General features: G+C 35.5%; 1 protein-coding gene across 7 annotated transcripts in view; it reads left to right on the top strand.

The window, feature by feature from the left end:
- Window positions 1-17,026, top strand: part of COL19A1 (collagen type XIX alpha 1 chain) — a 364,360-nt gene that overhangs the window by 156,750 nt on the left and 190,584 nt on the right. For all 7 annotated transcript variants that reach the window (XM_074398116.1, XM_074398115.1, XM_074398114.1 and 4 more), the window contains one exon: window positions 11,946-11,999. In XM_074398116.1, coding sequence (XP_074254217.1) covers window positions 11,946-11,999 — 54 coding nt within the window. The remainder of the gene's footprint in view (window positions 1-11,945; window positions 12,000-17,026) is intronic.

Raw genomic sequence — 17,026 nt, 5'->3', positions numbered from 1 at the left:
TTCATAATGCTATTGGTCTTTATATTTTGATGTGTTTTTGCAGTGGCTGGTACTGGATTTTCCTTTCCATATTTACTGCTTCCTTCAGGAGCTCTTGCAAGGCAGGCCTGGTGGTAACAAAATCCTTCAGCCTTTGCTTGTCTGCAAAGGATTTTGTTTCTCCTTCACTTATAAAGCAAAGTTTTATAAGCATTTAGAGGGGAACCTAACCTGATGGAGCTGAAAAACACAACAATAGAACTTCGTGAAGCATACACCAAGCATTCTGCTTTGTGAAGCAAAAGAAAGAATTTCAGAGTTTAAAGAGTACCATGTTGAAATAAGGTACATAGATAAGATTAGATAAAAAGAATGAAATGGAATGAACAAAGCCTCCAAGATATGGTTTCACTTATAAACTTAGTTTGGCTGTATATGAAATTCTGGGTTGAAAATTCTTTTCTTTAAGAATGTTGAACATTGGTCCCCAGTCTCTTCTGTCTTGTAGAGTTTCTGCTGAAAGGTCTGCTGTTAGTCTGATGGGCTTCCCTGTGTAGGTGACCTGGACTTTCTCTCTGATTGCCCGTAAGATTTTTTTCCTTAGTTTTGACCTTGGGCAACCCGATGATTATGTGTCTTGGGTTGATCTTCTGGAGGAGTATCTTAGTCGTATTCTCTTCATTTCTTGATTTTGCCTGTTGGCCTGTCTTGCTAGGTTGAGGAATTTCTCCTGGATAATATTCTGAAGTGTGTTTTCCAGCTTGTTTCCATGCTCCTCATCTCCTTCAGGTACTCCAATCAATCATAGGTTTGGTCTTTTTACAAAGTCTCTTATTTCTTGGAGGCTTTGTTCGTTCCATTTCATTCTTTTTCTCTAATCTTGTCTGCGTGCCTTATTTCAGCAAGGTGGTCTTCAAACTCTGTAATCCTTTCTTCTGCTTCAAAAATGAAATGCTTTGTGTATGCTTCATCAAGTTCCATTGCTCAGTTTTTCAGCTCATCAGGTCATATATGTTCCTTTCTAAACTGGTTATTCTAGTTAGCAGCTCCTCAAACCTTTTATCAAGATTTTTAGCTTGTTTGCATTGAGTTAAAATCATGCTCCTTTAGCTCAGCATATGTTTTTATTACCTATCTTCTGAAGCCTATTCCGTCAGTTCTTCATCGATTCATCCTCCATCCAGTTCTGCACCCTTGCTGGAGAGATGCTGCAATCATTTGGAAGAGAAGAGACCCTATGGCCTTTTAAGTTCTCAACGTGTTTCATTTATTCTTTCTCACCTTCATGAGTTTGTCTAGTTTTAATCTTTGCTGACCCTTGGATGGGGTTTGTGGGGACTATTTTGTTGTTGATGCTGTTGTTGCTTTCTGTTTGTTTTGTTTCAGTAGTGAGATACCTCTTCTGTAGGCCTGCTACAGTTTACTGGGGGTTCACTTCAGGCCCTATTTATCTGGTTTGCTCCCATGCCTGGAGATGTCCCTCAAGGAAGCTGGAAAACAGCAAAGATGGTGCCTGCTTCTTCTTCTGGGATCTCTGACCTCAAAGACACCAACCTGATGGCAGTAGGATTGCTCCTGTATAGGATGTCTGACAACAACTGTCAGAGGCTCTCACCCAGTTGGGTGGCAGAGGGAATAGGACCTGTTTAACAAAGCACTTTGACTGTCTTTTGGTAGAGGGGGTGTGCTTTGCTGGGAGAAACCCACTCGTCTGGGCTGCCCAGATTCCTCAGAACTACCAGGAGGAAAGGTTAAGTCTGCTGGTCTGCAGAGACTGTGGCCACCCCTCCTGGCTAGGGGCTCATGCCCAGGGAGATCCAGGTTCTGTCCCTGAGCCTCTGGCTGGAGTTGTTGGACTTCTGTCAGGGAAGCCCCACCCAGTGAGGAAGGATGAGTCAGGGTCAGGCCTGAAGAGGTGTGGCTGTAGTCTGCCACAGCTGGTATGTTGGGCTTTGGGGGATACCTCTTGGAACCAAGCCAGTAAGCCTCCCTTGAAAAGCCCAGCCTGAAGTTATAGAAATAGATGCTGCCCTTCCCCCACCTAAGAGCTTAGTGTGTTAGGCAGTTGTGAGTCCCAGTGCTGCCTGCTGCACCTTCCCCAAAGAGCTCAAAAGGCTGACAGCAGGCAGCCACAGCTGTCGGGCTGGTTGCCCCTCCCACTGAGAGCTCAGCAGACTTAAGCAGATTCTAGCTGAGAGGCTGTTGAGAATCTGCAGCAGCTCTAGGATTGGGACCCGAGGCTCTGGTGGTATGGGTTTGTGAGTGGGATTTTCGGATCCATGGGTTGTACAGTTCTGTGGAAAAAGCATGGTTTCCCTGGCTGGGTAACATGCTCACTCACCACCTCCCTTGCCTGGGAAATGAGACCAATTTCATACATAATTTTTTTAAAAAATTAAAGGAGGGAACTCTTTCTACTTCATTTTATGAGGCCAGTATAACTCTGATATTGCAGGTCAAAGACCTCAACAAGAGTCTATAGGCCAATATCTCTCATAAACATAGAATGCATACACACACATATACACAAAAAACTACTTAACAAAATACTGGCAAATTGAGTCCAATAACATATAGGAACAATTATACACCATGAAAGAGTGGTTTAACATTTGAAAATTTGTGGATGTCATGCACCATATTAATTAAGAACAAAACCAATATGATTACCTGAATGAATTCAGAAAAAAATGTTTTTTTCAAAATTCAATACCCATTCAACAAATTAAGAATAGAAGAGCAATTCATCACTCTGATAAGAGGGATTTGTGAAAAAAAATTGCAGATATTATCATTTACTTAATGGTGAAAGACTGAATTATTTCCTCTAAGATCAGGATCCATACAAGAATATCGACTATCCCCATTTACATTCAGTATTATACTGAAGGTTCTAGCTAGTGTTATACTGCAGGAAAAAGACATTAAATACATATAAAATGGAAGAAAAGAAGAAAGCCCATTTTTATTTTTAGATAGCGTAATCTTACATGTAAAAAAATCCTGAAGAATCTACAAAAAAGACTAGAATTAATTAGCAAATTTAGCAAGGTTTCAGGAATCATGGTAAATTTACAAATTTTGTTTGTTTTCTGTATACTAGCAACAATCAATTAAAAAATGAAATTGTGAAAGCAATTTTATTTATGGTGATGACCTGTACACTGATGACTATAAAACATTTATAAAAGCAATTCAAGAAGATCTAAATAAATGTAGAGATGTTTTTATGGATTGGCTAACCCAGTATTATTAAGATGACCGTTCTTTAGATATTGATCTAAAGATTCAAGGAAATCTCAATGAAAATCTGAAGCATTTTTGCAAATGCAACAAATTGTTCTAACCATCATGTTGAAATACATATAACCTGGTATAGCCAAAATGGTTTTTTTTAACAATAACAAAACTGAAGAACTAATATTGCCTGATTTCAACATTTCTCATAATAATAATCAAAGAAGTGTAACATCAGCTTAAAGATAGTCAAATAGACCAATAGAAAATAATAGAGTCAAAATATAAACTCACATATATCTAGACAAATAGCTTTCAGCAGGGTTGCAAAAATAACTCAGCTGATAATAAATAGCTTTTCTCAACAACCCTTTTGTGCTGTTGGATTTGCATGTTCAAGAAAAAGAAAGGTAAGAACTTCAACCTATATCTCTCACATTATACAAAACTTACTTAAGATAGATAATAAAAATAGATGTAAAAACCAAAACTGTAAATTTTTTAGAAGAAAACACAGAATAAATACTTTGTGACTTGGAGTTAGGCAGAGATTTTTATCTGTGACACTCAAAGGACAATCAATAAAAGAAACAGTTAAAAATATCTTTTCCTTGAAAGACACTGCCAGGAGAATGAAAAGACAAAGCACGCCATGGGAGAAAATATTTTCAAATTACATATGTGATAAAATGACTTTTATCCAGAGTATATAAATAACTCTAAACAAACAATTCAGTTTTTTAAAATGAGTATGATTAGAATAGCACTCCACACAAAAAGATATACAAATTGCAAATAAACTCATGAAAAGTTGTTCAACATAATTAGTCATTAGGAAAATCAAAACAAAACAAACATGGAAATGTTTGTTATTTTAATTGTTATGATGGTTTCATGGCTGTATATATGTGTTGAAACTTATCAAATTATATACATTAAATATGTGAAAATTATTGTATGCTGATTAGACCCCAGTAAAGCTGTTAAATTTTTTAAAATTTAAAAATATTATTTCAAGAATAAGATAACCAAACTATATTCTGGGAGCAAGTATTTACAAATTATATATCTGATAAATGACTTGTATCAATAATACATAAAGAACTTTTACAACTCAAAAATAAGAAGGCAAACTAAAAATGGGAAAAAGATGTAAATAGATGCTTCATCAAAGAAGATATGTGAATGTCTAGCAAGTAGAGGAAATGATCATTAATCACTAAGAAAATGCAAATTAAAACCACGATGATATACTGTACATCCACTAAAATGGCTATAATCAAAAAGATTGACAAAATTGGTGAGAGTATGTAGAAATTAGGAACCCTAATACACTGCTGATGGGAATGTAAAATGGCACTTTGGAAACTGGTTTGGGAATTTCCTAGAAAGTTAAACACATGCATACCTATTATGATTTAGCAAATAAGCTCCTGGGTATTTACCTAGGAAAAGTAAAAATCTATGTCCACAAAAATATGTTTATTTTATTGTTCATAGCAGCATTATCTAGAATATCTAAAAATAAGAAACTGGTGAATTAATAAATAAAATATGGTATATCCATACAAATGATACTACTCAAAAAGAAATGACTACTCATCCGTGCAACATGGGTAAACTCAAAAACATAATGCTGAATTAATTAAGCCAGTCAAAAAGGCCACATATTATATGATTCTATTTATATGAAATTTCTAGAAAAAAGCAAAACAGAGAGATAAAAAGTATGTCAGCGGTTTTCCATGGCTGGAAGAGTGAGAAGCAGTTGACTGCAAATGAGCACAAGGAAACTTTTTTAGGTAATGGAAGTATTTTAATCTTAGCTTGTGGTGATGGCTGCAGACCTGTGTAAACTTACTGAAACAATTGCACCCTACATGTACAATGTATCAATATTATGGCAGGTAAATCATACTTCAATAAAACTGTTAGTTAAACAATCAAAAAGGTATCAATGCTGGAAGTAGGGACTTGAGACTCATTAGCATATAGATAATGATTGTAGCCGTAAAAGTAGAGAAAACATCTAGGGAAAGTCTATTGAAAGGGAGAACATAAGAAGCTGGGACAGTTCCCTGTGGTGCAGCAACACTTAGAGGATTTACCAAAAATGAAAATGAGTAAACGCAGCTACAGAGGTTGAATAAAAATTAAAGAATTATAGTATGTCAGCAAATAAGTATTTCTAGGAGGGGGCCTTGTCATAAAGATATCAAATACTTCTGATAGGTTAAGGAAGAAAAAGACTAAAAATTGTTTGATAGTGGTCACCCAAGACCTTGGCGTGAACCATTTTTGAGGAGCAAATAGGGCACAAGTCAATCTGGAGTGAACTGCAGAGTGAGTGGGAATAATGAATGCAAATAGGAGTATCAGGAGCCTGGCTCAAGTTTATCTGAAAAAGGAAGGATTTCCTTCCAGGTGAAGCTGGAAATGACAGGAGATAGAAGTGCCAGATTTTGTTTTAACAGAGGATTCAGCAGCATGTTTTTTAGTATGGGAAAGAAATGAGGGGGAAGAGGTTGAAGATGCAGAAGAGGGCCGTAATTTTAATCATTAATTCCATGAGGGAGCAGAAAAAGATGGGATTGAAAGCACAGGTTGAAGGATTAGCATTAAAGAGTATGGGATAATTCTTCCATGTAGAAGAGTAAAGAATGGTATTAAAGTTAAGTGAATTTCTAGATTTCATGGCATCAAGGAAAGGCTTGTATGATGGCTTCTATTTTCTTTGTAGAAAGCAAGGTTATTTGAGAGTGGAAGGAGAAGTCATAATACCAAGGATTTGAGGGGAATGGCACACTTTAAGGGCCTAGAATTAGGTTAGTGATCATGAATTTGTAACTATACCAGTCTATCCAATTGTATATTTTTCTCTTGGAGCAAGAAGATGGACAGTTTGATTCATGGGGGTTGGCTCCATCAGAAAGCCAGTAGCGCAAGGGTGTTTAGACTGATGGTAACAGAGCACTTGGAATGATAGATCATGGATGGACAAGAGTGAAGCCCTTGGGGGCTGATAGACATTGTCTTCACTTTCATTCCCCTGAATAAGGTCTGAGACAATGACTTGATGACAGGTAGCTGATTTGAGAGAGAGCCCAAGATACAGGAGTGAAGGAATGGGGAAAATAAGTCAGGAAACAAGGGAAAGCTGATTAAAGGGTGCATTTTTTGAGCTGCATATCATTGTGGCAACTGCAGCTGAGTCCTACTGGAAACCCTCTGAGGAAGCCTGTAGAGTGTGCCTGGGAATTATCCCTCTGTAGGACAGAAAGCTGACACGTTAATCCACTAATTCCTGTCACCCTTTGCTGGAGAATTATTTCTAGGAGCATTAACTATCTCCACCCTTCCAGGATACCTTGCCAGGGCTGAACAAACTCTGGCTTCAGAAAAATCCCAGAGCAGAAATTGAAAGAAATGGGGAGGATTGGGCTTGAGGTGAAATATTGACAGCATCTAAAACCCCACAGGAATTTTCCATCACGAGCTTCAGCTAAAAACTGAAGTAGGCCTAGGGGCATATAGTATAAGGTGAAATTGAACCAGTTTATGAAAGTTCCTATGCAGTCAAAGTAATTGAGGAAATAACTTAGAATAATTGACAGAGTTCTTTGATTGTATGGAAATTATTTATGTCCTCTGAACTATTGATTTATCATCGGTCAATGGGGATGAGATTACCCAATTTTTGTGATTACTGCTAGAATTAAAAGTCCTTCTTATGTAACGTGCTTAGTACAGAGCCTGGCGTGTAGTAAGATATACAGAATAAATGCTATGATATTATTGCTATTATCTATAGAAGGATTAGTAATGCTAATAACTACATGCATTATGGATAATAATGGACTAATTCAAATTTTATATATAATATTTTTGAATATTATGCTCAGGTCCATTATTTAACTTGAATGTAATATTTCGTATGACAAGACATTACAGTTTTGTTTGGAAGAACACTAAATTTTGGTTCCTTTTGAAATAGTTTTATCATAGAATGGCTGTTGGGAAAATCGTAAATGTAATCTAATTCCCATGCATTCTTTCTCCTTTGGTTAGGATTCAAGTTTTTATTAAACTAGAATGATTTATTTTATTTTTAGAGAAATCACCAGAGATGTACCGTTGGTTTTGTTTTTAAATCTTTTCTGCTTTTAAACCTATTCAAACACAAGAAACAATCTAAATGCATTCTGTTCTCTAACAACCTCTGATGTCAAATAAATTTTCCATAATTCTAGCTGAAATCTTAAATGCTGCAGTTTTGTTTTTACTCATCTTCTCAGCAGAGAAAAAAGGAACAGCTGGTTACTATTGTCAGTTTTCTATTGTTTGGAATTTATTAAATATGCAACACTTGTGAATACATAGATATAAATATATATTTCCTTCTGGATATAGAACTCCCATTGCTTCTCTTTCAAGAATGATAGAATTTTATATGGAAAAGCTTTAGAGCTATTCTAGTCCCAGTATATAGGCTGATTAATTAATACTAGTTAAATATTATTTATTGTCATCTAGCATGTCTTGTGATAAATTGCCTGCTGTGTTCTTTGTTCAACTATCAATTGGAATATTATTCTTTTTCTTATGGATATATTGCAGTCCAACACACAATCTTTGCATATTAATATTAACTATTAAGCCATTACATAATATTTTCCCCAATTTATTATTTGTTTTTTAATTCAGTTTATAGTATTTTTGCCTTACAGGTTCATAATTAATATTTTGTCAGATATATATTTTTTCTCTTACAAATTTTTTTTTGGTTTCATGCATAGAGATGCCTTGTTCACCATGAGCTCTTATCTGAGTTCACCTATATTTTACTCTGGCCCTTTAATATTTTTATTTTTAAGTTGGTTTTCTAATCCATCCAGAATTAACTTAAATCCAGCAATGCACATTTGTTCCTAATAAATTTCAAGTTGTTTATTATAGCATATTGCTTTGATCTATGGTAGTATTTCATATCATAAGTCTTTTACATACATATTCATGATATATATCAGTGGTTCTTAATCAGAGGTGATTTTGCCCTCTAGGAACATTTAACAATGTCTGTAGACATTTTTTATTTGCCAGGACTAGGGGAGTGGCTGGTTACTGGCCTATAGTGAGCAGAGAGCAAGGATGATGCTAAGCATCCTACAATGTATAGGACAGTCCCCACAACAAAGAATTATCAATAGTGCTGAGATTAAGGGACCTTAAGAGATGATAAATGGGTGGATGCATAGTTGATAGGTCAATAGATAAATGTATAGATAGATATTCATTGAATACCATTCCTCTGCCAATTACATACCAAGAGTAGTATTATCTAGCCTCTCTCTCTCTCTCTCTCTCTCTCTCCATATATATATATATATATGGAGAGAGAGAGAGAGAGAGAGAGAGAGAGAGAGAGATGGAGTCTTATATTTCTATTCTTTTTTTTTTTTTTTTTTTTTTTTTTTTTGAGACGAAGTCTTGCTCTGTCTCCCAGGCTAGAGCACAGTGGCATGATCTTGGCTCATTGCAACTTCCACCTTCCAGTTTCAAGTGATTCTCCTGCCTTAGCCTCCCAAATAGCTGGGATTACAGGCACCCACTACCACGCCCAGCTAATTTTTCTATTTTTAGTAGAGACAGGGTTTCATCATGATGACCAGGCTGGTCTCAAACTTCCAACCTCAGGTGGTCTGCCCGCCTCGACCTCCCAAAGTGCTGGGATTACAGGCGTGAGCCACTGCACCTGGCCTTTTTTATTCTTTACCTATATTCTATTCTTTACCCTGAAGTGCATTTTAAGAGACTTCGACTCCTACTTTATGGAAATCCATATACACTGTATTGTTGGATATCCCTGGTTTGGGCACATAACAAATATTGAATGAGTGTTTTATGAAAATGACAATCATAAATAAAATAAATTTTTAATGAACTTTATTTGATCAAAGTGACTTTTTTTATACGTTAAAAAGTATGCTTTTAAAAATCCGTTGTGGATTTTTCCTAGGAATCAATTTGAAATAGTATGTTTCTTCTTTAGTCTTCTACCACATCTCTTATTCTCTTGCTATGCAGCATAAACTTCATCGGTATATTAACTCTGTTCTCTTTATTATTTTTAGTTAGCTTTTATTACCATTGTCAAGCTTGCAGATTTCCTTATAGGCACACATCTCTTTAATATGTATAGGTGCTGATTTTTTCCATCTATGAGAATCATTAGTTTTGCATAAAGACTGTATTCATTTTTAGTAACATTCTGGAAGTTAACATTGATATCCATGGAATTATACGCATCATCTGTGTCAAAAATTTCTATTCATTCTTATAACTAATCATGAATACATGTTGTATTAATATTTAAACACTTTATTGTTTCTGATCCCCTTATTAGAAAAGTATTTTCTTCTGTGTATTTGTGAGCCTCTTACTACTTATTTTGCTTCCTGTCAAATTTGACATCCTCTACAACAGCAATGTCAAATGGATGGAATTGACTGTAATGATGGAAATGTTCTGATCTGCACAGTCCAATGCAGTAGGCATAGCTGAAAACTTGAAATGTAGCTAGGGCAACTGAGGAACAAAATTTTACCTTTAATTTAGTTTTAATTTTAGTAGCCACATGTGTCTATTGGCTACTGTGTTGGATAGCACAATTCTATAGAGTAATTCCTTACCCTTCCATTTTTAGCTTAAAATCTTCAGTTTTATTTTAACGTAAACCTATTTTTTTGTTTTGTATATTATATGTGTTTCTTATGTCCCAGTGATTAAGTTATTTTTTCCTTCATTTCCTATGTTTTCTGTATTGTGATAATATATATTCTTAGATGATTAGGAGTATACAACTGTATTTCTGTAATGTATTATTTATTAATATCGGGTTCTTGCTTTTCCTTACTATTTTGCAAATAAAAATGGTAACATTCATTGTAGGAAAAATGAAAGAAGAAAAACAGAAAATATAAAGAAGAGAATAAAGCAAAGATTACTACTACTAACTAACTGCACAGGCACACACAGATACACATAGAGTGTTATACTTGGTTAAGTGCTTTCTGTACATAATATATTATTTTATTTTTAAACATCTTACTGCTTGTACAGCTAATACATGTTTATCTCTAGAAAAAAAATTTAAAAAACATTGAGGAGTAAAGTGAAGTGTCGCAATGTATAGATTAACCACTTTTATTACTTTGTGTTTTTTTTTTTTTTTTTTTTTTCCTCACAGTGTTGTTTCTAAGACCTATGGGTAGATGGTGGGCAGGTAGGTAGGTAGACAGCTGGATATGTAGACAGGCATTTTCAAAAATTGAATTATACTATATGTAGGGTGGGCCAATAAAAGTATACACTTTCTGAAGGAAAACAAAATTATGTGTCACTATGGGTATGTATCATCCATAGTGATATTAGTGACCATTTTGAATATTTGTAACTTTAATAAAAATACATATTGGTTAACATTTATCCACTGGATTTGTCTATTTTTTAATTGTATCTTGCTTTTTATAGCATGAGCATTTTTCTCTAATATAAAATAAAATTCAAAAATGTGATTTTAATGGCTTCATCGTAGTCAATTTATTATCTCTATACCATTAACCAGTTTCCTATTATTGGACAGTTAGGATACTTCTCCTTTTTTACTACTATAAATAGCATTACCCTCTACATATTAGTGCCTAAAATTATTTCATTATTTTCATATCTAATTATTTTATCTCTGATTATTTCATTAGTATACATTCTTAAAAGTGAAATCACTGGCCCAAATGAAATGAATGGATTTGAGATCCTTTGTATATATTGCCAAGTCAAATCACCCTCCAGAAAGTTCCTTGTTGCTTATAGAAGAAAAAAAATTATTGTTCTATTTTTATGGTTTAATTATTTTTATGTTTGTTTTGTTTTGTTTTTGAGATGTAGCTCATTCTGTTGCCTAGACTGGAGTGCAATGGTGTGATGTTGGCTTACTGTAATCTCTGCCTCCCAGGTTCAAGAGATTCTTTTGCCTCAGCCTCCTGAGTAGCATGTGCTACCATGCCCAGCTAATTTGTTTTTTATTTTTTTATTTTTAATAGAGACAGGTTTCACCATGTTGGTCAGGCTATTGGTCTAGAAATCCTGACCTCAGGTGATCCACCCACCTTGGCCTCCCAAAGTGTTGGGATTACAGGTGGGAACCACAGGGCCTGGCTTCAGCTTTTCTTTGAACTTTTAAACTTCTTTTAGGACTCAGGATTGTTTTTTTTTTTGTTTTTTTTTTTTTTTTTTTTTTTTTGAGACGGAGTTTCGCTCTTGTTACCCAGGCTGGAGTGCAATGGCGCTACCTCGGCTCACCGTAGCCTCTGCCTCCTGGATTCAAGCAATTCTCCTGCCTCAGCCTCCTGAGTAGCTGGGATTACAGACACGCGCCGCCATGCTCAGCTAATTTTTAGTATTTTTAGTAGAGACGGAGTTTCACCATGTTGACCAGGATGGTCTCGATCTCTTGACCTTGTGATCCACCCGCCTCGGCCTCCCAAAGTGCTGGGATTACAGGCTTGAGCCACCGCGCCCAGCCCAGGATTGTTTTTAAATAACCATAATTTTCAAGAGTTTAGCAAAGTAATTAATTTGTTATACATACCCAAACAATGTAACTCTTCATTTTTTTTCTAGCAAAGGTTTTCAGATACAAGATTTTCATTGTATATATTGCTTCTTTTTAGGGTGAACAAGGAGAAAAAGGAGATCCAGGTCTGGCTGGCGTTAATGGAGAAAATGTAAGCCTAACTTTTTTTTCTGATACTCTGTTTACATTTTGTCACTAAAATATGCTATTTAATGCTATTAAGATATACCTATTTTTGGTAGAGCCAGCCGTGATCCAACGCAATTAAGAATCATGGTGTTGTTTCACATGGCTCAGTAGAGGCCTAGTGTTTTTAGTTTCATTTCATTGGCTTTATAAAGGCCTTTCTTCCTTGATGTTTTGTGCTTGCACATCTTCTAGTCTTCTTTTTCTGTCTTTTTTCATCTTACATATCTTCTGCTGTGGCCTATGCTCTTACCAGTGGTTCACTTTTCATCTCAGTTTGAATCTCCATCTAGTCTGCAGATGATGTCTGTATTGGTAGGCTTTCAGTGATGGAAAGAAAGGGTGGAAGTGAAGGGAAACTAAATCTATATTGCTCCCTTCCTCAGCCTCAGGGATAGCATTGCCTGTGATATCCTTGGACCCCAGTCATCTCCTTCCTTTCCCATCAGGACAATTATCGTCCCAGAATTGCACTCCAGATTTTAGGATAAAATGTGAAGGATGGCCCAAATGTGGGTTTTGCTCTGAAATGTAATTTTATTTACATTTACTCACTATTTACTATAGATATGTTAACTTTACTGGTAGGGGAAGTATCCAAAATGAAAATTAGTTTTTCCCTCAGCTTCCTTTTCTCACTTGCATAAAGGACCTGAAGGGCTACACAACTTACAAAAGAATAAGGAAAAACTGTGAGACTCTATCTAGCTCCCTAATGCTCTAGATGTGTTAGGAAATCCATTTTGTATGCAGTAGACCATTGCAATGGAAAAGAGGCTGAAAACCAATCTTTTGAGCCTGAGGAGAAAGTCATAAGGATATCTCATGTGTGTATGTTGGGGGGGAGTCCTCCAAGAAAGAAAGACCCTAGTAACTCTAGTAGTAATAGTAGTTAATGTTTCTATGTATGTTAACTACTAAACAGCTTTCTTTTATAAAATACTAAAATTGACCTTTAACTCTAAATATCTGGCTGAAAAGTCTGATTTTCCCAGTAAATCATGCTACACATCATTGCTTATTTTTCAGTGCTAAAAAAACTGACTCTGCAAACTAAAGTAATTCAGCATTTATGACAGTTTACTCTGACTTTCAATAAGCCCAGGTATACATTCTTAAAAAATGAAAGGTATTAGAATGGCTATTTGGATTTCAATGAAAGTCAAGCCATGATGAAAATTATAACTTCAGAAATATTATCTTAGAATGCATGTTAAATAAGCTCAGTGGGCCAGGTGACTCCAGCTGCTTTCTAAGTCAGAGTATATTGAATGCTTTATTATTTCTACTAAACAAATTCAAAATCAACAGCCTTTTTTTCATAGTCTTTATTGTTGCATTTTATATATATCTTAATGTCAATGTATTTTATAATAACTTCTTTTGTGCCAGCTTTCTCATAAAATGGGCCAGCTCACTTTGGAAAGTGTAAATGATAAATTAAAGGGTAGCATGTAGCAGTTCAGTATTTCTCACCGTGGCACTGCTGGCATTTGGCAAGACAATTCTTTCTCAAGTCAGACTGTCTTGCAAGAGTGGAATGTTTAGCATCCTTGAAGCTCACCAACCTAATCTAAATGCCAGTAGCAGCCCCTAGTCATTGGGATAAGAAAAAATACACTGATATTTTTCTAAGTGTGTCTTGACTGTGTATGTGTGTGTGTGTGTGTGTATGTATGCATGCTTGCGTGTGTGTGTGTATGTGTGTGCATGCCTAAACTTTTGGTTGATCTCTATGGCATTACTAAACAAATTCATTCTCATGTTTCCATTCTAGTTTATATAATACATACCAAACATATTTAAGTTTTCAAAAATTTGAATTGCTAGAATTTAACCTTGAAAATAGAAGACCTCATCTTTACACACAGTCTAGTGTATAATTAAATAATTTTGATTGTGGCCTAACACAAAATATATTTAACAAAGGTATCTTAGAATGGACTTGAGAGCGAGCATTATAAAGTTGTAATTGTGACCTTTAAAACCAAGCTATCTGGGCTCAAATCCCAGCTCTGCCACTAACTAGCTGACATACTACTTGGTAAATTACATATCCTCTCTGTGCCTCAGTTTCTTTATTTGCACCATGGACTGATAATTTCAATAGTACTTACTGTAGGGGAAAAGATAATTTTTCCTTCCCCTCCGAGGGGTTCAGTCTGCTGAAATGAACTGACAATAGACAGATTAACAGGAGAAAAGGCATACAGATATATTAATGTGCATGCAGTGGAAGCCATAAAAAATATGAGACTCAAAGAAAGCTCAGATGGCTGAAGCTTAAATAGAGCCTCTTTATAGGAGAGAAGGAGATGATGGGTAGTAAATTATTTTCAGAAGAACTGAATGGGACCGAGTTAACAATAGCTTGTGGACAAGTTACAGAAAGGTGTGGGCTGGACCTGCACTGTGAAGAAAAGTTGTCTTATGCAGTTAAAGACTTTTTTAAATTTATTTGTTTTTCACGGGGTTATACAATCTTAGGAAAGTAGATTTAATTGTTGAGTTGTCTCTTTTTCTGAATCTATATTATGGTCTTTTAAATATCCCTCATTAGAATCACAGCATCTGATGTTTCTAAAATAATCATGTTAATCTCCTTATACCAGCACAATCTGTACTACAGAATTCAAAAATATTAAAATCACAAAACTAGAAATATCGGCTGGCAACAGCTGTTGACACTGCTAGGGAATAAGATTAAGTCATGGGAAGCTTGTGAAAAGAATTAACTGATGGGTTAAAATTTTTAACAAATAATATTTTTATATTATCTTCTGATTTTTAAAGATGTGACACCCCATTAAATAGTAGTAGGTACTCCAACAAAAATTAATTTTATAGTCCACCTGCTTTTATAATTCTAGTTATAATACTGCTCTTCAGCTTTTATCTTGCCTTTAGATAATAGTTTGTCTCCACATTACATGCAGAGTCAACTACTGTGTTTTTGAGAATTTTTGTATGCATGAATTTTATTGAGAACCTTCATAACAGATACCCATCTTTCTCAATATTGAATTCAGAGTCTGTTCCATTTGGCTCTTTATGCCTATGGTGAGTGCTGTGTCCTTTCTCCCCAGCACTCAATAACCATTGATAGCAGCACTAGTGTGACACAAGGAGAAAAACTGCGTTTGAGAAAAGCATTACTGATCTGTTTCTCAGAGCCTATTACAATGCCATGGCCTTAACAACGTTATACTTTGTCACAGGAAGACGTGAGTTACATGGGGCCACTTTAATGGCCATAAAAGTAGAAGCTTGACAAATCCAATGATTCTCTATTGCATTTTATCCTATGTGAGTTAAAGCACAGTTGTTACATATCCATCAAACTGATATAAAACTGAACAAGAAAGAAAAATCAGTTATCCCTTAAGCTTGAACTTGAAAAATAAAAGCAACATTTATTAAGTGCCTACCATGTGCTAAATGTTTCTACAACATATGATTCTAAGAACAACCCTTCAAGAAAACTATTACTTATTATACCTATTATATAGGAAAGCTTACCTAACTTACCCATGATTATACATAAAAGGCCATTCCTCTTCTGACTCTCCTGAAATCCACATCTGTGAAGTCTTAGACACCTCCACTAGAATTGGGCATCTGTGGGAAATACTTCCTGCATACCTGCTATATACTGCAATGATAATATTCACATCAACTTGTAATTGGCTGCATCATCCCCCTCACCTCTCCCTGCCCATAGTTGATTGAACCAGGGAGAGTTAGCTGATTCAACCGCCAATACATTGCTTCCTTAGAAATTACAACTGGGATTGATTTGTCAGACAGGAATCTTTAAAAATTTTAGTGTAGTATTTTATGCCTACAAAAATAATATATATAACATATATGATGGTTATAAATCATAGTTATAATGAGAGCACCAATCAATGTACCCAGAACCCAATGTGAGAACTAAGACATCATCTTCCACATGGAATCAGCCTGTGTGGTTCACCATATACTATCCTCCACTCCAGAGTTAACCATTATTCTAAATGTTGTGCCTAATGTTTCCTTTCATTCTTAAAAATTATGTTTCACACTTACACATTTGTAAGGAGTGTATAGTTTAGTCTTACATCTTTGCATATGTTCAATAATATTTGTTGAATAAATGGATACAAGGTTTTTCTCAAGGTTTTTCTCAGCCATTTTTTTTTTTTTTGGTGTTTGTCTTTTCATAGTTTTATACAAGCAAGAAGACAGAATCACTTTTTAATAAATTTCTCTGCTCAGTGAATTCTATAACTTCCTAGCCAGTTACTTAAGCTAAGTGCACATTAGCCTGGAGATTTTCCTTCTTCTCCTCCACTTCTGGCATATCTGCCAGTCTTGCTTCAAGTATGTGCCAACTCTGACCACTTCTCACCATCTCTACTAGCACAACCCTGTCCCAGCTATCCTGCTCTCTTTCCTGGAAAGCTATCAGAGGCCCTTTTCTGCTCCCACTCTTGCTGCCCATAATCTGCATTCCATATTGCAGTCAATGTGGAATTGCAGCCAATGTGGATTTTTTTTTTAATTCACTCCTTTATTCTGGGATGTATATTACAGGTAATACAACTCACAAATATACCATTGGACATTGAAAGCTAAGGCTATTCTGTGAGTTATTTCTAAAACCTGGTGTTTTGCACATAATCTTTTAAAAAATGAATTACCAAAACCAAGGTTCTCTTCTGAAATAAAATTTAATGTGGGTACAGGATAACTTTAGGGCTATGTTGTTTGTGGGGATTTTTGTAAACATATTCATGTCATGTCATTTTCTTGCTTGAAACACCTAAGTGGTTTCCTGTTGCATGTAAAACAAGACCCTTCTTCCTTATCATGGCCTGCAATTCCTTATGTACCATGACCCCTGGCAAACCTTGACTTAATCCCCTACTCCTTACCTGCATGCTCATGACACTCCTTTTACCTTGGTGACCTCTGTGCTTCTTGTTCCCTTTGCCCCCATACTTCTCCCCA

This window comes from Saimiri boliviensis, chromosome 4 (assembly GCF_048565385.1).
Source record: "Saimiri boliviensis isolate mSaiBol1 chromosome 4, mSaiBol1.pri, whole genome shotgun sequence".
Lineage (NCBI taxonomy): Eukaryota > Metazoa > Chordata > Mammalia > Primates > Cebidae > Saimiri > Saimiri boliviensis.
Note: the sequence above shows the minus strand (reverse complement) of the source record. Positions and strands in the feature narration are given on the sequence as shown.